The sequence below is a fragment of the Thamnophis sirtalis genome, unplaced genomic scaffold (genome assembly GCF_051295495.1).
Source record: "Thamnophis sirtalis isolate CommonGarterSnake01/CBP01778 unplaced genomic scaffold, rThaSir2_p1.2 scaffold_4, whole genome shotgun sequence".
Taxonomy (NCBI): domain Eukaryota; kingdom Metazoa; phylum Chordata; class Lepidosauria; order Squamata; family Natricidae; genus Thamnophis; species Thamnophis sirtalis.
Window position 1 is genome coordinate 87,191,303 of NW_028261384.1, and position 24,642 is coordinate 87,215,944.

General features: G+C 42.1%; 1 protein-coding gene across 5 annotated transcripts in view; it reads left to right on the forward strand.

Moving 5' to 3' along the window:
* Positions 1–24,642, forward strand: part of TANC2 (tetratricopeptide repeat, ankyrin repeat and coiled-coil containing 2) — a 325,867-nt gene that overhangs the window by 176,165 nt on the left and 125,060 nt on the right. For 3 of the 5 annotated variants that reach the window (XM_014062481.2, XM_087713296.1, XM_087713297.1), the window contains one exon: positions 12,137–12,247. In XM_014062481.2, coding sequence (XP_013917956.2) covers positions 12,137–12,247 — 111 coding nt within the window. Of the gene's footprint in view, positions 1–12,136; positions 12,248–19,112; positions 19,195–24,642 lie in introns of all 5 variants that reach the window. The other 2 variants (XM_087713299.1, XM_087713298.1) reach the window with 1 other exon arrangement.

Sequence of the window (24,642 nt, forward strand, 5' to 3'; positions counted from 1 at the left end):
GGGCGGGAAATCTGCCTCTGCCTTCCAGCAATTTGCCTCCTTGCAGCAAACAGCAAAGACAATATACACTGTGATGTATTTCTGTGCATGTGTGCGTGATCCATAGAAATAGCAAAGAATTGAAGAAATGTACATTATGGCAGTATATTAATGCCAGAAAGTTTTCTTAAATTTAGTCACACTAACTTGTCCCAATTATTTAAATAGATCTACTCCAAACATGTTGAAGTCAGGGTCTAACACCCTCATCTTAATACTACAACAGAACACTTTTACATTTCAGATTACACTTGTACAGATGCTGTTAAAATTGATGTGGCTTTCTGGAAGTACACATTATTATCTGCTATTTTAAAGAAGATACAATATCACTGGGCCTTTTCAGATCAAGCATTTTGTTAAGTTGACTAGAACAATAATAAAGCAGTCTTTAAAAAATAAGTAATAATTTGAACATTCTATAGGCATTTGTAGTTATTGACTTGCCTCCTTGCAGCAAACAGCCTGTTTCAGTTTAGCCTGATTAGCACAAGAAAAAAACAACTGCCTCTTTCTCCCAGCAATTTGTCTCCTTGCAGCAAACAGCAAACAGTCCGTGGCAATCCCTGCAGCCTAAAACAGTTGATGGTTGGGAGGCTGATCCAACTGAAAATCAACTGTTTGTGATAATCAGGCTGTGCTGAAGCTGAAACTTGCTGTTGGCTGCAAGGAGGCAAATTGCTGGGAGGCAGAGGCCAAAGGGTGGGGGCCGGCGGGTGTGAGGGCTACATTCAGTGTATAAGACACACCCAAATTTTCACCCTCTTTTTTGGGGGGGGGGAGTTCATCTTATACTCCCCAAAAAATAATTTATATTTGATGCAAACATAGCTTGTTTGCACGATGGCAGGAAGATAGTAACAGTAAAATTCAGAACTGTAACAATTAATTGCACATTTATTCAAAATCCAATTTAAAAACCTTTCTAGTTAATGTTAATTCAGCAAAATTGTTGAGCATGATCCAGTGATACCAGGTTTTCAAAGTCATTTATCAAGAACCTTAGTAACTTAGTAACCTCAGTAAAATTTAGTAACTACTTCATTGTTCAGTAAATTCTTAATGTGATGGATAGGCTTGATGAAGTGATACCAGTTTCCCAATATCTAGTTTTAAGTCACTTAGAAGAGTGCAATGTTTCCCAACCTTGGCAACTTGAAGATGTCTGGACTTCAACTCCCAGAATTCCCCAGCCAGGCTTGGAATTCTTGGAGTTAAAGTCCAAACATCTTCAAGTTGCCAAGGTTGAGAGACACTGCTCTAAAAGCATCAGAACTGTTTTCCTCTCCTCTCCTATTATGGTATCAGAAGAGCCTTTTTGATGGCATTAACTCCTGGCTCTAGTTTCCAGTAGTTTTGGGTGATGGTTTGTCTTAAAAGACACTTTAAAAAAGCGGCCCGTTTCCTACCAGTTTGCCCCTGGAGTTCATGTAAAACTTGCTTCGTTGTCGCCCATGTTGAAATTCCCTTTGGCCATTGCCCCGCTGCCCCCTTCCTACCCAAGGAACACCCCCACCAACCCCTTTTTTGTGTCACCAGGGGATTTTAGTTGCCACACGCACATATGGGGATCCCCAGTCCCGGGATCGCCCTTCGCGCACCTGTAGAAAATAGGGCTCCCTGCCTTCGGAGCACAATGCTGCCACCCTTGGTGCACAGCGCGCGGATCGACGGAGCGTGTGCCGACTGACTAGCTACCCTGAGGAATGTGCGGTATGATAGAGGCCGGAAGCAACCATTCGATGGGACAGGGAGGGGGAGGATGGGAGTGGCCCATGTCTGTAGCAGGCTCAGGAAGCATGCGCATTCCGAGCCGTGGCGCTCGGTCAGGAGAGGGAGGGGAAGTCCTGAGCGGTGTGTGCCTAGTCGCTGTGTGGGAATGGCTCGGTGTCTTCTGATTTAGTTGTTTCGATTCCCCCCTTCTCTGCTCGGTTGCGTGTTCTTTGCATGTTCCTCCTTCTCTCTCCCTTTCTCTCTCTCTCTTCCCCCTCTCTCTCAGTTGCTGGGCAGTGGTTGAGGCCGCTGGTAGTTAGGATCGATTTGCTGTTGCTTAAGTCGCCGTAGCGGACAGCAGCAGCAGCAAGAAGCAGCAGTGGTAGTATCGAGTAGATCAACGAAGAAGGGGCATTTATGGCAGGCTGGCCAGCTGAAGCTGTAGGATCAGCACAGCTCCTTCTCTGCTTCCTGCTGCCCCCCTTGCCTCGTAGTGCCCCCCCCCCCAAGTCATCCCACTGTCCCCAGGTGGTGGTACCACCCACTTTGGGAACCACTGGTTTAAAGCTTATCAATGATTCAATCCCTATATTGCACAAAGAATAGAATAGAATTCTTTATTGGCCAAATGTGATTGGACACACAAAGAATTTGTCTTTGGTGTATATGCTCTTAGTGTACATAAAAAGATAAGATACATTCCTCAAGAATCATAGGGTACAATACTTAATGATAGTCATAGGGTACAAATAAGCCATCAGGAAACTATCATTATAAATCGTAAGGATACAAGCAACAAAGTTACAGTCATAAATGGGAGGAGATGGGTGTTAGGAACGATGAGAAGACTAATAGTAATAGTAATGCAGATTTAGTAAATAGTTTGACAGTGATGAGGGAATTCTTTGTTTAACAAAACAAGCCACAATGTGCCAAAGCATTATGAATAAGTTCAGCACATTTCAGGAGTGTCCACTTTTATGCTTATTATACCTGGAAATGTTATGCCCCATCTTCCTCTCACTTGCCACAAAGTGGCTTTCCCCTCCCAGTTATTGGGGTGTTGTAGTTGCCTTCAAGACTTAGATACTCACAGTAAGACAAAACATAGGGATGACTCAATGACTCTGGAGTAGACACATGTAGAGATCAGGAGGATTGGTAGTCTTTCTATCATTAAGGTTTCTAAGATATAGCAGCACAAGATTGGGGAAGGCTCTATGGCTGTGTCCAACCTCTTAAGAGGCACCAATCGAATTCCAAGAAGAAAGGTTGGGTAGAAGAAGTGGCAACATATCCCATGCTATACCCCCCCACCCCCTTTGCTCTAGTAAAGACAATGGAGCCAACACTGGAGATGGCTCTGTGCAGTCACAATGGTGTGTGTGTGTGTGTGTGTGTGTGTGTGTGTGTGTGTGTGTGTGTGTGTGTGTTCGTACAATGGAGTTGTGACGCCATTTTACCATGATTCCTGACATAGAATTGCCAGAATCATCACAACAATAAAAGTAATGGCCTCTTTTACAGATAATGAGTTGATTTCATGAAATTGCTCAGACATTTGTGATTCATTTTTGGAGGGTTGAATCACAGTGTGGAATGCCATATATTTCAACTGGAAAATTAGATTGTAAGGCTATCATTCTCCAGCTACTAAAATACACCAATGCAAATTGCATACAGGCTAGAAAAAGGGGTAAGTGGTGGAGGAAAGAAAGTAGTGCTGGAAAATTATCTATATTAGCTGCTGTACCTAAAATCCAGTCCCCTTATTATGAGGGTAGTGCATTTGTCCATTCAGTATCATTAATAATGCACAATATTTATTCCAGAAGGTCAATTGGGATCACTTCAGATATTTTGAACTTAAAATGTAATCGTCCTCAGAAGACCATGATCATGATAAAGACAATAAACAGAAACTCTCTGTGCAACATCCAATTTTCTTCCTCCTCCTCCCAATTTATTTATTGCATTTATATCTTGAATTTATTGCAAGAGCTGCGGTGGCACAGTGGTTAGAATATAGTACTGCAGGCTACTTCTTCTGACTGCTGGCTGCCTGCAATTTGGCAGATGGAATCTCACTAGGATCAAGGCTGACTCAGCCTTCCATCCACCTGAGGTAGGTAAAATGAGGAACCAGATTGTTGGGGGCCATTTGCTGATCCTGTAAACTGCTTAGAGGGGGCTGTAAAAGCACTGTGAAGCAGTATATAAGTCTAAGTCCTATTGTTATTTGTATGACATTGCAAGCAGACCAATTCTTGGGGGCTTAACATGAGTACTATCAGTAGGACAATTTACAATACCTATGGTAAATCTAAAAACAAAACAACTTTGAGAATATTAGAAAAACAATTCCATTTCATTCCATTTATTAGACTTGTATGCCGCCCTATTCCCCGGAGGGACTCAGGGCGGCGAACAGACATATGGGAAGGGGACAATACAAAAACGAATGAAACAAAACAGGATACAGAGACAAATTAAAACTACACAATAATCAACAATTCGAGTGGGGCTGGGAACTCATCAGCCCCAGGCCTGCCAGAACAGCCAGGTCTTAACGGCTTTGTGGAAAGCCTGAAGGGTGGTGAGGGTCTGAATCTCCATGGGGAGATTGTTCCAAAGGGCCGGAGCAGCCACAGAAAAGGCCCTCCCCCGGGGAGTCGCCAGTTGACATTGGCTGGCTGATGGTATCCGGAGGAGGCAAGGAAAAAGCAGTAATAACAACAAAAATGACTCCAAATACCATATTTTTCAAAGTATAAGATGCACCCCCCCCCTCAAAAAGAATACAGCATTTTTGGCCTACCAACCCTCCCCTTGCAAAAATGGACTTGCAGAAGGTTTGGGAGGCTTGCAAAGTGCTCCTGTGGGCTGGGGAGGGCAAAAACAAGCAAAAAACTGGCTGTTTTTTTTTTGCCCACCCCCCAGCCCAGAGGAGGACTCTACAAGACTCCCAAAGCTCTGCATGCCCCCCCTTTTTTTTGCAAAAAAAACCCAACAACATGCGCAGAGGGTTTGAGAGGCCTGCAGAGTGCAAAAACCTTTTTTCAAAAATTTACCTCTTCAAAATCATGGTGCATCTTATACTCTGGTGTGTCTTATAGTCCAAAAAATACTGTAAGTTAAAATGCTTGGACCTAGGGGTTCAATTGGGCTTGTTTTTGACGTACCTACCTCCCAGCTGCGTCACAACGGCTCTGCCTGCGCTCCTAGAGGCGGTAGCTGGGTTGCCGGTGGAGTTCCCCAGACCGATGGTACTGGGGGACTTTAACCTGCCATCCCTGGATGAACACTCTGATGGAGCGCAGGAGTTCATGGCTTCCATGACAACTATGGACTTGACCCAAGTAGTTCAGGATCCAACTCATAGAGCGGGACACACACTCGACCTTGCATTTCTCTCTGGGCAGTGGAGATGTTATCTTGAATTAAGGGGAATAGAGATCTCACCCTTGTCATGGTCAGATCACTTCCTGCTGAGGCTTGACTTTGGGATGCTACTCTCCCATTGCAGGGAGATGGAGCCGATTAAGTGGTTCCGCCCCAAGTACCTGATGGATCTGGAAGGATTTCAGAAGGAGCTTGGAGGGATACCCAACTCCCTTGCCCACAACCCGACAGAGGCCTTAGTTGCGGCCTGGAATGTTGCAGCGGCTGAGGCTCTGGATCGGATTGAGCCTTTGCGGCCTCTCCGCGGCAGTGGATCTAGGAGGGCACCTTGGTTCACCGAGGAACTCTGGGAGATGAAGCGCCAAAAGAGACGCCTAGAGCGACGCTGGAGGGCTAGTAACTCCGAATCTGACCGAACACTATTAAGAGCCTTTATTAGGACTTATTTAGTGGCGATACGGGCGGCAACATGTACATATTTTTCCGTTCTTATTGCATCCGCGGAATCTCACCCAGCCGCCATGTTTAGGGTGACCTGCTCCCTCCTAAAAGGTGAGGAAGCGGGGGAACCCCTGCAGGGAAGAGCTGAGGAGTTCGTTCAGTTTCTGTCAGATAAAATCACTCAGATTTGGGCGGACCTGGACTCTACTTGGGCAGCACCAGCTGAGATGCCGAGGGAGGGTCTTTGTCAGATTTGCTGGGATGAGTTCGAGTTTGTCACCCCTGAGGAAGTGGACAAGGCCATGGGAGTGATGAGCGCCTCCACATGTTTATTGGACCCATGCCCCTCCTGGCTGGTTTCGACCAGCAGGGAGGTAACACGAGGCTGGCTCCAGATGAACGCATCTTTACAGGAGGGGTTTTTCCCACAGCCACTTAAGGAAGCGGTAGTAAGGCCCCTCCTTAAAAGCCTTCTCTGGACCCAGCTATTCTTAAGAACTATCGTCCTGTCTCCAACCTTCCTTTTCTGGGAAAGGTTGTTGAGAAGGTGGTGGCGCTTCAACTCCGACAGACCTTGAATGAAGCAGATTATCTAGACTCCTTTCAGTCTGGGTTCAGGCCTGGATACAGCACAGAAACCGCTTTGATCGCACTGACAGATGATCTCTGGTGGGCCAGGGATAGAGGACATTCCTCTATCCTGGTGCTTCTTGAAGCGGCTTTCGATACCATCGACCATGGTATCCTCCTGTGACGGTTAGAGGAGGTGTGAGTGGGAGGCACCGTTCTATGGTGGTTCTCCTCTTACCTCTCTGACAGGTCACAGTCGGTGTTGGTCGGGCGACAGAGGTCGACCCCTAGGCCCCTTAAATGTGGGGTGCCGCAGGGTTTTGTCCTGTTCCCCCTCCTATTTAACATCTACATGAAGCCGCTGGGTGAGATACGGTCCAAGACACCGGTGGCCAAACCTTTTAGCCGCCCTTCGGTGATCTTTCCTTGCTTGGCCCAGATAACAGCACCCCACCTGGTGGACCACCAGAATCCCAGAGACAAAGTCCTGTGCTGCGGGGACCGGGGTTGGCAAGGGCTGCAATAATCTTGGAGAAGCCATCCTCGTAGACCTGGCCCTTTGACACTGGACACACGACACCACGCCCTTCCGCACGTCGTTTCGTAAGCGGGGCCACCAAAACGTACGGGAGACCAGGCGCAATGTCCAGAAAAACCCACAATGTCTCGCTGCGAGAGCGTCATGAAACTGAGAGAGTACCCATCTACGGATGGGCCCTGCGGGAATGTAGAGCTGGTCCCGATACTTCAAAAGATCCCCCTCAAAATTCAGCGGGGAAGCCGGCCCTATTTCCACCTTTCGTTGCTCCCCCCATTCATCACCCTGCTGCGCCTCCAGTATCAAAGACTGTATGCTCACGGGATGATGAACTGCAGCGCAGGATGCGACGGGTAGAACAGTCTGGGGTGGAAGCGAGTCTGCAGGGTCAGAGTTCTCCAGTTTCCTAGACACGGCATCCGCCCTTTGATTCCACACACCATGGATGCATGTTACCTTGGGCGAATGGGGTACCAGGGCTGCAAAAATGTGCCGGTTTCCCGACACGATAGTTCGTTGCTGAGGGAAGGCCACAGGCCGCGCAACCCTCCTACTCTTCTTGGGGCAACTCCCAGCCAGGTGTCCAGGATCCCCACAGTGAAAACACAATCCCTCAGTACGTCGTCTGTCCATCGCTGTGCGTGACACTCGGGGTCTGACAGCACCCAACTCCATGGGCTCCTCCCATTCAACTGCAGTCTCTTGAGGAACCCGCACGCTAGTGGTCTCCTGGGATGCATGGCGAGGCCTCCGCCTCTGCAGCCGGGCGTCTATCCGGAGGCATAAGTGAACCAAGGCATCGAACGTCGGTGGCCTGTCCACCCTTGCCAGTTCATCCAGTAAGGCATCGGACAGACCGTCTTGAAAAGTGTTGATAAGTGCTGGTTCATTCCATGCTGAATCCTGGCTACGCAGCCAGAATTCACTCACATAATCTTGTAATGAACCACTTCCCTGCTGCAGTAACTTAAGACATCTGGTTTCTGTTTCCCCCTTAATGGGAGCCTCAAACATCAGCCTGAAATGCTGACAAAAGCTCTGGAAGACATCCAGCAAAGGGGTAGGCTGAGTTAACAAGGGTGTAGCCCAACGGGCAGCTGTATCTGAGAGCAAACTAATAATAAATCCCACCTTCGTCCGGTCAGTGGGAAAGTCCTCCGCTTTCAAACTCAGGAACAGCTGGCATTGTCCCAGAAACGCTGCAAACATGGCTTGATTTCCATCAAACTTATCCGGCATAGCCACTGTGGCTGGGGGGGGGGGGGGGATGTTGCAGGTCTCTGCAGCTGAGAAACTTGACCAGCCAATACTGCAATCTGCTGAGCCAGCTGGGCATTCTCAGCACGAAGTTGCTCCATTGGAAACAGAATGGAGTTTTGTCAGGGCAGAAGTCAATCTGTTCTGACCCCCCCCACCTTCTCCGTCCAGGAATGAAAGCCAAAAGCCACGTAACTAAAAAGGTTTCTTTTATTCAGTCCAAGCTCTTGTTGGCTGCAAACCCAAATAAACAAAGATAATAGCTCCTGCAGAAAGTCCTATAACTCACACCAAAATGCAAACCCGGCTTCTCTTATCTCAAACCACTTATCCAAGTTGGCTTCTCTCGGTTTGTGAACACGAACAAGAACTATCACTAGAATGGGAACGGAATGTTGACTTCTGCAACCAGGGCGTGGCACCAGCAGTCTCTTTTTTCAGCAGGAGGGGATCTTGATCAGCCTCAGCTGTTCACAATCACCTCCTGTAGTTACTCCTTTGTCCTTTACGTTTTGAATTGTATGTGTATTCACAGACACTTATGAAAATCTGAGCAGAAATGTTGTCTCCATGTGCACTCATACTTGTAGATAACCTTCTACAGCACACAGATTTTATAAAATATATTAAAGGTCGTCCTTGATTTACAGCTACAATTGAGTCCAAACTTTTTGTTAATAAGATCACATGATCTTGGGACACTGCAATCATAAATATGAGTCAATCACCAAGCATCCAAATTTTAATCATGTGACTATGGAGATACCGTAATGTCATAAGGTGAAAAATTGTTATAAGTCACTTTTTCAGTGCTGTTGTAACTTTGAATGATCACTAAATAAACTGTTGTAAGTTGAGGACTACTTCTACTGTTTTAATGCTTCAAAGAAACATGTTTCTTTCAAGCTAGGTGCTTTGAAAAGCATCTCTTTCAAATGCTTTGCATACTCCTGTTGTCTAACTCTTTGTAATGCTCCAAACACATAAATATATTAATTAATCATTGTTACTTAAACATGATTACTCAGTAATAATATTGATAAAATGCTTGCACCTCACAACAGTAGTCTAAATAATCTTAATAAGATTAATTAATGAAACACAATCAGTTAGAAAACTTCATTGAAAAATATAGAGATCTACCTATGCACACTTCGTTGTTCTGCATTGTGTATATTTTCAAAATGGCAAGACAAATTTAATGAAGTATTAATGATGAGATGTGATAAGATGCTTCATAGGCAAGGAAGAAAAGAACATGTGATGAAATGTAAATTTTTGCTAGCTGTTAATACAATTTAAACCTTTTAGCCTATTGGCAATATCATGGTTGATTTTATGAAGAATAATATCTAAATTCGGGAGCAATATAAGAAAAAAACATGAATCTTGATTAAAATTTGCCAGTTCGTGCCCATTTATTTACTTACTAAAATTTATACACCATCCATTTCTCAGGATCTCTCTTAGCTAATTTAGAAAATATTCTAGAGTTCAATTAAGACTGTTGTCATTGTGTCACATATGTCAAAATCCTTGCTGTGTAGCAATCTTTCTGTCTGAGCTCATTGATTCTGCGGATAAACTGGAAATGGAAATTTCCAGACTTATGGACTATTCCTTTTCAGGATGTGGAATTGGGGGTGGCTTGGGAGTTCATGGCTACCATGACAACCATAAACCTATCCCAAGTCATACAGGGCTCAGTGCATAATAGTGGTCATATGTCTGACCTGATTTATCTTTCAGAACAGTAGCAAGAAGTCCTTGACTTGGGGGAGCTGAAAACTTCTGCTCTGTCATGGTCATATCACTCTCTGGTGATCCAGCAGTTCTCTGTCACCACCCTCCATCGCAGAGATTAGATCTATTATCTTGATCTGCCCTCAGCGACTGACCTAATTCTAAAGAGAGCTGGAGATTGTTCTGTTGCTTAAGCTTGAGGTGTTATGTGCTTTTATTTTTTTGTATTGCATTTATTTTATTTAGTTTCTATTATTATTTTTTGTAAGATGCCCAAAGTCATGTCTGTGATATGGGCTGTAATATTAAATCAATTGAGAATAAATGAATGAATGAATAAATAGGTTTATTTCATCTCTTTGTTACTTTAAGAAATTTATCTGTCCCTCTTGCTAGAGATTCAGATATTATCCTCCCATTTTCTGAAAATAAAGGATAATTGATTACAATCTGCTACAAATCTCTGCAATATATGGAAGTTCTAATTTTTATAAACTGCATTATTGTTTTAGGAATCAATTATAGGAATGTCTGCATTAACAGATAAATATTAAAGAATGGATATTTATCTCTACTTAAAACTATTATAGCCTGATCACATTTTTCTTTTAAATTCACCTTTATCCCACCTTCCTTTCATATGCTTAGATAATATTGAGGGGTTTATGCTTCTATAAAAATATGAATGACTTTATAAAATATTTTAAAAATAGGAAAAATAACATGTTAGCAATAAAGGGATCAATAATATACTGCAATGGACGACAGTAACACAACGGTAAAAGGTGTGGGGCAGGGGTGGGTTGCTGCTGGTTTTACTACTATACTACTACTACTATATGCTGACTCTATAAACTGCTTAGAGAGGGCTGTGAAGCACTGTGAAGCGGTACATAAGTCTAAGTACTATTGCTTATTGCTACTTGTATTCTGTCCACTTTAGATCTTACGTTGCTAGGAATTGTGCAGTCACAAGACGTTGGTAGGAATTGTGCAGTCACAAGTCTATATGCCTTTTGTGATGTGGAATTTGGATTAGGTGATATATTTATAGTCTGGTAGGATTTGCACCAAGAGATGATGGTATTAGCATCACAAAAGTTATCGTATTTTTTGGAGTTTAAGACGCACCTTTTTCCTCAAAAAAGAGGCTGAAAATCAGGGGGCATCTTATACTCCGAATACAGAATTTTTTGCCCCCCGAAGCCCCGCACCCCCTCACTAAAATGGCTGTGCATACCCTTATGGAGGCTTTCAGAAAGCTCCTGGAGACTGGGGAAGGCAGAAATGAGCAAAACCCGAGCCATTTTCTAGCCCCCCAGCCCCCAGCAGCACTCTATAAGCGTCCATAAGGCTATGCAAGCAATTTTTTTGGCAAAAAATGGGGCAGTTTTTGCGAAAAATGGGCCAGTTTGGGGAAGTTTTTTTTTCTTTTGGAAAGCTCTTTAACTGATTGATGAGAATTACATTGATCAAGTGCTGTGCCAGCAGAAACTCCTACCTACCTATTGTATTTCTATCTCTATTTCTTTCTCTCTATCCCTCTATCTACCTACCTACCAACCTACACACACACTCTCTCTCCCTACCTACCTACTGTATTTCTCTATCTCTCTGTATTTCTCTCTCTTTATCCCTTTATCTACCTACCTACCTACCTACTCTCTCTCCCTACCTATCTACTGTATTTCTCTTTCTCTCTATTTCTCTCTATCCCTCTACCTACCAACCTACCTTCTCTCTCTCTCTCTCGCTCTCTCTCTGCCTGCCTGCCTACTTACCTACCTACCTACCTACCTACCTACCTACCTACTTACCTACCTACTCTCTCTCCCTATTTACCTATATTTCTCTCTTTTTCTCTCTCTGTCAATCCCCTTATCTATCTACCTACCTACTTTTTAAAAAATTTACCTCTTCAAAACCTTGGTGCGTCTTATAGTCCGAAAAATACGGTAGATTTAATACGAGGGGCACACACAACACACACACACACACACACACACACACTCACTCACTCACTCACTCCTTGGACCAATCATACATACATACATACATACATACATACATACATACATACATACGTGTGTTTGTGTGTGTTATTTGCATAATTGGTCCAAAAAATATAGATATACAAAATGCACCACTTATGTAATGAAATTCTGGCACATATTAACAATAAAAGCTCACTGAAAATAATAACTATAAATAAGTCTTTACCCAGATATTTTGAGAAATTGTGAGAGACATTTGCAGCAGTTTAAATTTGTTAATGTAGCCCATATCTTTTCTATACAATGGATAGTTCCTTCTCTGCATAAAAAATAAATAAAAAGTGGAGCTGATCTTAGCTTGATAACTGATTTCATATATCATTACTGTACATTCACATTCATTTACATTCATGTCCTTTCTTTCTATTTTTCTCTTAAGCTCCATTAAGGAAAGCCAAATTTGTTGAAAGCCCTCGAATTCCAGAATCTGAGCTTGGCTCACCAACACTCAATTCAACACCAAAACTGGATCTTGATGCCTACTGTCCTGGTAAGCATGCGGACACAATTCCTATGCATTCTGAAAGGAGGAGAGCGGATCTTTTTTATTTCAGCTTTGCCTTTCTTACAATTTTTAACTTGAAAATTGACAGTTTTTATTTCTGACAGTTTTATTTTTGAAAACAGTTGTAACTTAATATTTGTTACTTTGCAGATTTAAATGAAAGCTTTAAACTCAAAATTTCAGAATTTCAAAATTGGAACTATTACACAAATAACAATATTGCTCAGATAGCCTAAGGCCATGGTTATTTATTCAGTTAATGCACATATATAGTATTTTGGAAGACTGAATTATTACAAGGACTCCCTAAAACTTAATTTTCAGGCTACTTAAGGCATGAAACACTAATATTGAAAATAAAGGCAGAGCAGTTTTATTTTATTCTTAGCCAGAAAAGAGGTTGTAACATGCTTGTAACAGTAAAAATCCTGATTGTTTCCAAAATAAGCCTCTGAATGTGTATTTGTGTGCTGGTTATTTTATTTTATAAATGTATACTTTTGACCAAATATATTTCAAACAATTGGTAATAGAAATTCAGGAAAAGAGAAGTACAAAAATAAAACAAATCACAGAATCCATAAGTGATTTTCCATTATTTACCTTATATTCAGAGGTGGTATTCAGCAGGTTCTGACCAGTTCTGGAGAGTCGATAGAGGAAATTTTGAGTAGTTCGGAGAACCGGTAAATACACCTCTGACTGGCCCCGCCCCCATCTATTCTCTGCCTCCCAAGTCCCAGCTGTTCGGGAGGAAATGGGGATTTTGCAGTAACCTTCTCTTAAAGTGGGGAGAGAATGGAGATTTTACAGTATCCTTCCCCTGGAGTGGGGAAGGAATGGAGATTTTGCAGCATCTTTCCCCTGCCATGCCCACCAAGCAAGCCACGCCTGCCACGCCCATCAAACCATGGCTACAGAACCGGTAGCAAAAAAAATTGAATCACACTGCTGCTTATATTGTACAATATTGATGTTAATAAAGGATAATATTTTAGTTCAAGGTTGAAAGGAAGTGTCCTTAATGTTCACTGAGCTTGGTTATTTTCTTGCAGACATTTCATTACCCAAACTAGGTAACATCATCAGTGGGTTTGAGAGCAATTTATTAGCAATTAATACTGATGCTGTTACCTGCCTTGGGTAATGAAATATCTGCAAGAAAAGAATCAAGCTTAGAGAATACCATTGATCTCTCAATAGTGATATTGTGATTTCTGAAATTATCTGCAAAAATAGGATACACAAAGACCCAATTCCTGAAGCTTTTGGGGGATTTTGATTATTATCATGTGCAAGTGGTTTAGCCATTTCCCTGCTTCACTTTCATTTCTACAGAAATGAGTAATACTAAAATTGTAAGGTTTTTCATAAAAACTTTTCCCGGTTTAACAAATTCAATCAGTTTCTTTTTTTTCTTTTTTTTTGAGGAGTAGAGAATTAAAAGAAAAATAACAATGTAATACAAATAGAAAATGTATGTATTCTGTTAGACAGGAGATTAAGGGAATTTCAGAATCTTGTTCTTTTGCTATTCCAGAATGTGATGTGTCTGCCACTAAATTTTCTTTAATATTCTATTTGCTATTTTGTAAAGAATTAAACATATTTAATTCTATAATATCCTTCACTTACGTTATGCTGTCCTGAAGTTATCACCATTAAAATATGTGTTTTAAATCAAATAAATAGCAATAAAATAAAATTGCAGCAACACCTTTGCTTTTCTACAATAATAAACTATTGTGAATTTAGAGTACAGCTATTGTCAACAAAGATGGTAATCTGTAATGGTGGAGATGAAGATTCTCAAAGTTGAGAAAAAAAATCATATCATTGCATACTTCTTTGCTAGCTTGTACTAATCATATTTGCCCTACAACCACAGTTCCAAATAATAATTTTATCTTGGTTTGAAATTTTGATTTGCTAAAACTGTAATTTATCACATTTGGTTTCATAGGCTGTTGTTTTAATTCAGTTTTCTTCCCTTTTGCTGAAAGAAAAAGATAAGGAGCATATGAGATTAATTTCTGTAATAAGAAACCATAGTTTGCTATTTCCGGTATTTGAAACATTATTTTCCATGCTTATTGAGCTTAATTTCTGAGTTCAGAAAAAAAAAAGATACCAGCAGTTCAGTTCTGTATTATTTATTTCCTTAGTTGCTTGTATATTTCTAAACTTCCAATACCGAAGCCCTGAAAATTGAAACCAGATTTTGCTTATCTTTCATTGATATTCATTGACTGGAACTCAATACAGTCTCATATATTACCCGACAGTACAAGAAAATCATTCAAAAATAATCTATTTTGATATAAATTAGATAAAACCTGTAGCAATGAGGAAGGACAGTAGTTTTATTTTGCTTTCCCTTTCATTACTTCTCTCTTTTACTGATTTTCTAAATATTATTGAACTACAGTTTAGTACCACATCAAGAACTTTTGAGTGCTTCAGGTTTAAATCCAAAATAAGGTGTTTCAGTTGGTCTGGGAGTGCAAATATAAATTTGTTTGCAAATGTTTATATGAGCTGTATTTTATCTTTGATTTAGCACATTTTTCCAGATAGCTCACTCTTCAGATAAGAATCATTATGCATTATATTGAATCTTTGTTCAATCTGAAAAATATAGGTAATCCTTAACTTGTGACCACAATTAAGCTCAACATTTATGTTGTTAAGTGAGACAGTTAAATGAGTTTTGATCCATTTCATGACTTTTCTTGCCACAGTTGTTAAGTGAATCACTGCAGTTAAGATAGTAACATCTTTGTTAAATGAATATAGTTTCTCCCTTGCTTTTGCTTGTCAGAAGGTCATAAAAGAAGATTATATGATTCTGAGATACTGCAGATGCCATAAATATGAGTCAATTGCCAAGTTTCTGAATTTTGATCACATGACTGTAGGATGCTGCAATGGTTATAAGTGTGAAAATGGTCATAAGTCATTTTTTTCAGTGCTGTTGTAATTTTGAATGGTCACTAAAGGAACTGTTATAAGTTGAAGATAACCTGTGCATATTTGCAACAAATAAAATCAACAACCAGAGTAGGAAAATTTCCCTCAAGGTAAATCCAGCTTGTGGTGCTTATATAGTCACATCTATGTATTTTTCTTCATAGTAATACAGAGGGTATCAGTTATTGTCTTCTTCCTGGAAATGTTTTCAATTTCCCAAACTAGCTTATAGTTTTGGCATTTTGTGGTGAGGTCCCATTTACAGTAATACAAAGTTTGTGAAGTGTTTGGAATTTTCAACATTTCTGCATAGATATGATCTAAAATGTAATATGTTTCCCATGATAATCCTAAAACAATTTAAAGAATCAAATTAGATAAACAAATCAAAACAATATACTTATTTATTTATTGAGGAAAACGATTCAAAGCTATGTATTTGTATGTGGAAAAAGTATGTAAACCTCTATGATGATTATTTCATTTGAAGAGGAAGTTAGAATCCAGTGTTTCAAACAATGAGATGATAGTCAGATGTGATTGTGGGGGATTCTGCCTTATTTAAAAAACAAAATTCTGGCTATTCAGTGTCAAAGTCTGATCTTCACAGCACAGCTAACAAAGGAGATTTCTGAAGACTTCTAAAAATAGTTGCTGATGCTCACAAAGCTAGAAAAGCTTATAAATTATTGTCAAAGTGTTTATATTCTACCAGTCATCTTTTAGGCAAATATTGTACAAATGGAGGCAACAGCAACATTATTATAAACCTTCTCAGGACTGATTGATCAAGAGCAAGGCATTCCAGATGATCTCCAATAACCGCAGGTTAATATCTAAAGAATTAATAGAATATGGGAAAGACAATGGAGAATGGACCAAGAAATGATGCCAAGGGAATGATTATATAAAAAGCAGTAGCCCAAAGCTGGATTGTTGGTGAAAGAAGGAGACCCAGAAAAACCACTCCCTAGTTTCTCAGGCTGTAAAAGAGACAGTGGGAGAATTATACTTTCAGATTTTCAAATGTAAAATTTGGCTTTACAATAATGCAGAATTAGCTCATCTGGTTGTGTTTCCTGTCTTGTCTACTTAATAAGACTGAAAGGAACTAAAGGCCCGTGTTGCATTGGCGAAGCTTAATATTCATGAGACCACCATTAGGAAATCATGTGTATGGCAGGTTGCAAGAAAAAACCACTGCCTTTAAAAAAGAACATTGCTATGTTCAGATTGTGAAAGGCACAATGGATAATCCAGAAAGTTATTAGAAGAGTATTCTCTGGATGGACACCAAAATAGAACTCTGGAGTTTAAATGAAAAGCATTATGTTTGCTGAAAGGCAGACACTGCATTCCAGCATAAGAACTTACCCAACCTGTGAATGTGGTGGATCACAACAATTTGTCATCATTGATACAACTGTGAGTTTCAGTTGGAGGGCATCATAGTGGAAATGATTGATTGACTAAACAGATTCCTTCTCCAATGTTGGTAGAGATAGCAGCCAGGCTGGGTTTACTTCGTCTAGTATCCCATTGGACTGAATCTACAATCTGTGATGTCATCATACAGTGGTGGCTCCTCCAAGCTTTAGACTCAGTCTAATTAGGACTAGACGTGAGAATTGGTATCCCCTCAATTAATTACAATACTCATTTAAATTGGAATTTAAAAAAAAATCTTTTTAACTTTTTTTCTGCATTGAGTATGCCTGCTCCCCTTCAACACCGGATCCAGCAGGGTACTTGTAAACAGTCACAGGCTGTTTGGCCAGACCAGGCCTTCAGCTTTGAGGCTACAGGACAGCGCAGCGCACACGAGTTCACTCCGGAGCTCTCGCTAGCACTGGCTAGCTGACGTGCTGCCCCAAGCCTCTCTCCTGGCTCACGAAAATAGCTCAGAGGCTTTCATCAGAACTGCCTCATCAAATCCTCGGCTCTCATCTTTGCTGCTGCTGTTTTGAAATGTCCAACTTCTTTCGGCGCCAGAAAAGCCTCCCAACATTGTCCGAAGGTGCACAAAAATAGTAGTGGCCATTTTGAGGTGACTGCAAGCTGGTGATGCGCCCACCATTATCGAACGGCACGAAGACTTGGAAGTGGCCATTTTGGAGCACGCACCATCATGGGAGGCTTGATGGCAACCTGTAATCAGGTGAGAGGGGTCCGGGGGTCCCTTTCAACCCCTCCTTTTGCCACTAATTGCTAGAACGACTCTAGATCTTCATGGCTACCTACTTAGGACCACAGTTGAGTACAAATTTTCCATTGCATAGCCAGACAGATAAGTCATTTTACTACCTTTCTTGCCACAGTTATTAAATGAATCACTGCAGTTGTTACATTAGTAACACAGTTTCTGGTTTCCCCATTGACTTTCCTTGTCAGAAGATAACAAAAGTTGATCACATGACCTCCGGGCGCTGCAACTGTCATAAACACATGTCAGTTGCTATACATCTGAATTTTGCCTAGATGATCACAGGGATGCTGCAATGATCCTAAAAATGGTCATAAACCACTTTTTTCAGTGCAATAACTGAACAGTCACTAAGCAAATGGTTGTAATGTATGTAGCTTTGAATCATTTTCCTGAGAGAACTACTCATCTAGTTTTTAGACCGCTTTGTTTTTTCTAATACCAATGAAAAAGTATGGGAGGATCACTTCAGGATATTATTTAGGTTGAAAAGTGAGAAGAGTTTGTGGTGGAGCTTTGATGACAGTTTGTTTCCAGGCTGGGTCCCTGTTACACGTTTAGAAATAGCAGAGTTGGTGAAACAATTTAAGCTGGGTAAATTTTTTATCATTACTGCAGTTGTGAGTAATCATCTGGAATAATCAGTATTAGCATCTGTGTTTATTCTCATAGATTGTGCTGCACAGGTTTTAAGAAAGTGGAGCTGAGTCATTATAGTGTCATTTGTAAAATAAAAAAAAAGTCAGTTGAGATTTACCTAGAGATGGGCTTCAGCCGGTTTAGACTGGTTAAGGAGAACCAATTGTTAAATTTTTGTGAAGTTTGGAGAACCGGCTAATTGCACCACTGGCTGGCCGCGCCCACTCTGCCCCTCCCAGCCACTCCTTATCTTTCCTCTCCCGCCTTGGTCTCAGCATAGCAGCTGCTGTTCTCTGGTTTCCTTGCTTGCTAGCTAGCTTGCCTTGACCATGTGGTCCCTGTGGCCCAGTCCACTTGCTTGCCTTTGCCCCAGCCTCCCACGGGCCTAGCTACTTGCCGAGCCCTCCTTCTCCATTCTTTACTGCCTCACACATGGCCCAGCTTCAGCTCTCTGCCAGTGCAAACAGCCTGTTACAGGGCTTTCCTAGGACTCCTCTGGCCTATTACAGGCAGAAATGGAGGTCCTTTGGCCCAATCCAGCCTCCCATCCCATTTCCCATGGCTTTACAGTACTTATTTTTTGAAGAGCTGCGGAAGATGCTGAGCCACTTGGCAGAAAAGCCAAAGTCTTTTATTCAGGAACCAGTGAAGCTGTAAGAACATGAGATGTAACGCGAACAGCTTTTCCCCTCTGAATAAAAAACTTTGACTTCTCTACAGTGAGGGCCTGCAGACCTAGTTTACCCAGTCTGGTCACTTAGTTTGGGCCCAGTCTGCTTGCTGCTGACTGGCTAGTTCGAATCACCTGTTTCAGGGATTGGGGTGTGACAGCCAATTAACAAGGACTCTGCAGTTCAGCTCAATGAGACAAAGAAAGCAACCTCCCCTTTGATTGGTTGCTGTTGCTGCCTCAATCCCTGAAGCAGGAGGCATCTATGGCCCAGTTCAGGCCTAGGCCTGCTGGACACATGGCCCCAGCTGAAGTCTTTTACTCAGAAGCTGGTGAAAATGTTTTCCTTTGATTTCACGTTCTTACAGCTTCTTCATCATCTGAATAAAACACTTTGGCTTCTCTGCCAGTGGCCTCTGGAGATCTTCAAAAAAGTAAACTCTTCAAAAAGTAAGTAATAATGTAAATTGCATGATTAACATTTCCGTTATTTTCAGTGGGAAGTAAAGATAATTAAGTTAGCATGAATGTAACCTATTAAGGTTATGTTTAAAAATATAAAACAACTATATGTTAAAATGTCTCTGATTTGCAACTAAATCATTTATTTCCATCCTTTGATTATTGTAGCAAAGTGTACATTTTTGTTTTGATAAAAGCAAACTGAATATTCATTGAGAATCAATCTGTTTCTTCAGAGTAGTTCCTCTCTCACCATCCTCTAAAGCTCTACTCCTTAACTGATTTTTTAAAAAATAATTTGCCTATTTAGAACAACATAAAGAAAACAGAAAAAAGACAACAGAATTCCTAAGCGAGCAAAATCCCTACAGCTATATAATGAATGATCTCTAAACTAATCTTATTACAAAAGTAAAAAGCTAGTATAATGACTTTAAAATATAGCTATTACTGTTTACAAAGTAAGTATACTGATACTTGCTAAAATTTTAGAAGGGTACCTATGTTAACAGATAGCTGCTTCCATTAGCAGAACAGCTTTCAACATTCACAAATTCAGCAAGTTTTATATTTGCTTGAGATTCTGTGAGAAATCTTTTGCTAATGTTAGAATGAATAACTAATATAGAGTTGTCTTCTTGTAGTTCTTGAAATTCATGTCATAGTATTCAAAGTTTCACATTATTCATATCATTTTAGCCATTTTTTACATAAGATTGCCAGATTTAAAAATTCTTGAGTGTTTTAATATTTCATTGAAAAGTCTTTTTATAATGCTATTTTTAAGCATAGTAAGGCATTAGGGTTGTCAAATTTCTTGTTTCTGATCAGAGTACATTTCACAATGCTTCAAGTGTATAATGGCTTATTTAATTATATTAACAGAATAGATATCAGAAAAATTATACCTTTATAGCAAAAAAATAAATAAAAGTAAGTAATCCATGAGAAATGAGGTGGGAAGGAGTAAGTGGAATCTGAAATGCTAGCAAAGCAGGCCTAATCTGTGAAGACCCAATGGGGCAGGATGGGATGGGGGAAGCAATTGTCGGGACCACAGGGGAGCATGAGCTATCTCAGTGGTTTGGATGAGGCCTTGGATGGTCTGCTCCAGCACTAGGCCCCATATGCTGTTCCCCAGTCTGACATACTCATGTGCATTTAAAGACCTACACATTCAATTAACAAATGCATTGAGGAAGGCAGGGAGTGATCGCGTTCATTTAATGTGATTCAATTAAACAAATCCCCAGATTACAAACTTTTCATCTCAATCCCAAACCACCCAAACGATGCCCTTGATGTGATGTTCTGATGCCTGAAGGCTGTGCAGATCTGGATGGGGACAAATAGGCTCAAGCTCAATCCCTCGAAGACTGTGATTCCCGTCATCCCGATTTGTGCATCTTGTACCATCTTTGATGATAGAGGGAGAAATTTTAGTCCCCTCAGAGAGGGCCTGCAATCTGGGAGTCCTCCTGGATACACGGCTTAGTTTAGAAGAACACCTGATGGCCGTGACCAGGGGGGCCTTTTACCAGGTTCGCCTGGTACGCCAGTTGCATCCCTCCCTGGATTGGGATGCCCTGTGCACAGTCACTCACACCCTCGTCCTTTCTCGCCTGGCCTACTGTAACACTCTACATGGGGCTGCCCTTGAAGAGCACCTGGAGGCTTCATCTGGTCCAGAATGCAGCCAGGCGGGTTGTCATGGGAGTATCTAGGTGTTCCCATGTTACACCCCTTTTAGGTGGCCTGCACTAGTTGCCGGTTGTTTTCCGGGTGTGATTCAAGGTGTTAATTATGATCTTTAAAGCGCTCCATGGCTTAGGCCCAGGGTACTTGCGAGACCACCTACTGCCTTCCACCACCCAGTACGATCCCACAGAGCTGACCTCCTCAGGGTGCTGTTGGCCAGGCAGTGTCGGCTGGCAACCGCCAGGCAATGTTCCCTCTAATTTTTTTTCAGTGTGTGCGGAAAAGTATAGTGTTTGAGCGGCGCATTTTCATGCCTGAGCACCTGATTTTTTTTAGCCATAATTGCCATCAGAGCAGATGTTGGGGAGGGAGGCAATGAGGAAAAAGGTCCCCTCCCTCTCCCTCAGACCCCCCAGGAAGGAAGGAAGGAAGGAAGGAAGGAAGGAAGGAAGGAAGGAAGGAAGGAAGGAAGGAAGGAAGGAAGGAAGGAAGGAAGGAAGGAGAGGGAAAGGAAATGGGAAAGAAGAAAAGGAAAGGAAATGGAAAAAAAGGAAAGGAAATGGAAAGAAGAAAGGAAAGGAAAAGAGAAAGGAAAAAGGAAAAGAAATGGAAAAGAAGGAAAGGAAAAAGGAAAGGAAATGGGAAAGAAGGAAAGGAAAAGAGAAAGGAAAGGAAATGGAAAAGAAGGAAAGGAAAAGAGAAAGGAAATGGAAAAGAAGGAAAGGAAAAAGGAAAGGAAAAGAGAAAGGAAAGGAAAGGAAAAAGAAAAGGAAAAGAAGATAGAAGAAGGACAGAAAGGGAAAGGAAAGAGTGGAAAGGATTGGTACTGCTCAAAAATCAAGTCTCCCTTTTGGCTCAGGCTGTCCAATTCCATGCTGGTTCCTTCTCTCCCCCCGAAGAAAAACTGCTGAGCCCAGAATGGGGCGTCAGACGACACAATGCCTCAGAAACCCCGGATGTGCAGAGAAATGCAGGCTACAACCAGCAAATCACGTTTTCCCAGGAACCTCGCCCTATAGCACCAATGAGAATTCTCCCGTCTGCAGCATCATCGGTCTCTGGGCAGAGTCTTCCTTGATTTCAACAACCACAAGATGGAGGAGAGAGTTCGGTGCAGAGAGAAAAGGGACGGAGGGGGGATATTTTCAGTCACATTTAAAGAAACACTGCGCTGCAGTTTGAAACTTTTGCGCAGTGTTTTCTTGTTATGTGCACAGGCGTGCAGCTTAGAGGGAACATTGCCCCCAGGGGGAGAACCTTCTCTGTGGAAGCGCCTTCCCTTTGGAATGAGCTGCCCCCGGAGCTTCGCATAATTCCCGACCTCCGGTCCTTCTGCCGCACCCTAAAAAGATGGCTTTTCCAGCAAGCCGGCCTGGCCTGAATAAAATAAATTATTAATTTTAATTGTTAATTTTAATTTAATTTCTAAATCTCATTGTAAATGTCTATTGGGTTTTTTGGATATTCTATTTAATCTTTCTTTTAACTTTTGTAATATGTGTTTTTATGTTGTACGCCGCCTTGAGTCCTTTGGGAGAAGGGCAGCATATAAGTCCAATAAACCTAAACCAAACAAATGTAATTGGCAGGCTCTATTACATTTGTAACTGGAAGATTACCTTTATAATGAGGATAAGGAAGGGTCTTGGGGAAGTCTTGCCTTAGCACCACATGAGTCCCATGTCACGGCCACCCTGGCCACGCCCACCCAATCACATGATCACCCAGCCACATCTACCCAGCCAATCATTAGGGCAGAGAACAGGTTGTTAAATTATTTGAATCTCGCAACTGGATTTACCTGTTCATTATAGGCACTAAGTCTTTAAAGTGCTTTATGGAATTATTTTGTTAACATTTTTATAGTAAACCTGGGTCTAGTAAAAACATAAATAGCTAGTTAGGCTTTAGGGCTGGATGTTTGATTATAGATCATGCCCCAATCTAATTGAAACTAGATCTGTAGTATATGCTTCCTTTATTAAATTTAGATTTGCATTTTTTCTAGATGTAGGAAATGGTACAAACTTAAAAAATTCTACTGTAGATGGATTCATGTTTTTGTTAATAAATAAACTTTATGAAAATTGATTAAAATTCAGTGCAATATACAATAATTCCTATCTGTACAAGAGTTGTGGAGGTTGTTGATGTTCTTTGTTGATTGCATACAGGAGTTGAGCAAGGCTGTATCTTATCATCAATGTATTATTTTTATTCTAACTAGGTCGGATCACCTTATAAGCCATCCTCCAATACAGTGATGGGTTTCAAAATTTTTCACTACTGGTTCTGTGGGTATGGCTAGGTGGGGAGGCATGTGACTGAGTGGGTGTGGCCAATTTGACATCACTCACATCCACACACACTCAGACATGACCCCCCATCAAGCCACGCCCACAGGAAAAGATATTTTTTTTGAAATTTCTACCTATCCACCCTGCCCCCGTTTCCTCTTCTTTAGCAGCCCCATCCTCCCCACCTGCCACCCCCAAATTGCGCCCCACTGCGAGACACACATCTTACCAGACTCTGGCAGCTCTATCATGTCTCTGTTATTGTGTACAGGGAAAAACCTCTTGTGAGTGTGAGGCAATTAACAACTTCTCATGCTCTTCGAAAATTTTTCTTTACTGCGCAAGGTTTTTCCCTGCACACAACTGAGAGACACTCGCAGTGGGGCACAATTTGGGAGTGGCAGGTGGGGCAGAGGATGGGGCCCGGAGGGCCACGAGATGCGCATCTTATCAGAGTCTGTCAGCTCTGGATTACTGAAAACTTCTTGCAATTAACAACTTCTCACACTCGGGAGAAGTTTTTCTTTATTGTGCAAGAACCAGGAGTTGCTCCAAGGCTGCAGACTCCGAGGCTCCGAGGCAGCAGGTGCCTGAGAGTGGGGGAATGCTGCCTGCCTTTCCCCTCCAGAAGCAACCTTGGAAGTTTTCAAGTGCATCTGGAGATGGGGGGGGTGTTTAAGAAAACCTCGAAAAAGCCACAAGATCCAGAGCTGCCAGTCTCCTGTAAGATGTGCATCTCGTGGCCTCCTCGCCCCATCCCCTGCCCCACATGCCACCCCCAAATTGCACCCCACTGTGAGGGTCTCTCAGCCACTGTGTTCAGAGAAAAACCTTGCACAGTAAAGAAAAACTTCTTGTGAGTGTAAGGCAATTAACAACTTCTCACACTCTTGCGGGTTGGATCCTAATGCTGGAGGCTTTTAAAAAGGAGAACTTTTCATTGGCCAACTGGCAAAGAAAGCTCTCAGCTGTGACAAAGGGACAAAGGGGGTGGGCAGTGGCTACAGCCTCGGTCTGGTGGGACCTGCCAGTCTGGCCTCGGGAGGCAAGGAGCAGCTACCCGGGCAGCTGCTGTGACAGTTGCGGGAGGAGCGCCCCTTCTCCCCTCTGATGGGCTTTTCCCGTGGTTGCAGCTGTAGCACCCCTTGTGGCGCGCTGAGCCAGGCTGCAGGGCTGGCCTGGTTCCGTCCCATGTGTTATACCCCCTCCCAGCCTTTGCCCGTGCCTCCGTGCCATTTTCGGATGCCTAGCTTGCCGGGCTGTCCCGTCCCTGCTGCATAGGCGTAGGCAAAGGCTGGGAGCAACACGTGGGAGATCCTAGCTATATTTTACTCATGAGCAACATTGGCCGAGAAAGGCAGGGAGAAAGGCCAATGGTGCTCACGAGTAAACTGAGGCTCCTGAGTGGGACTGATCCTACCCACTCATGTCTTCACCTTGG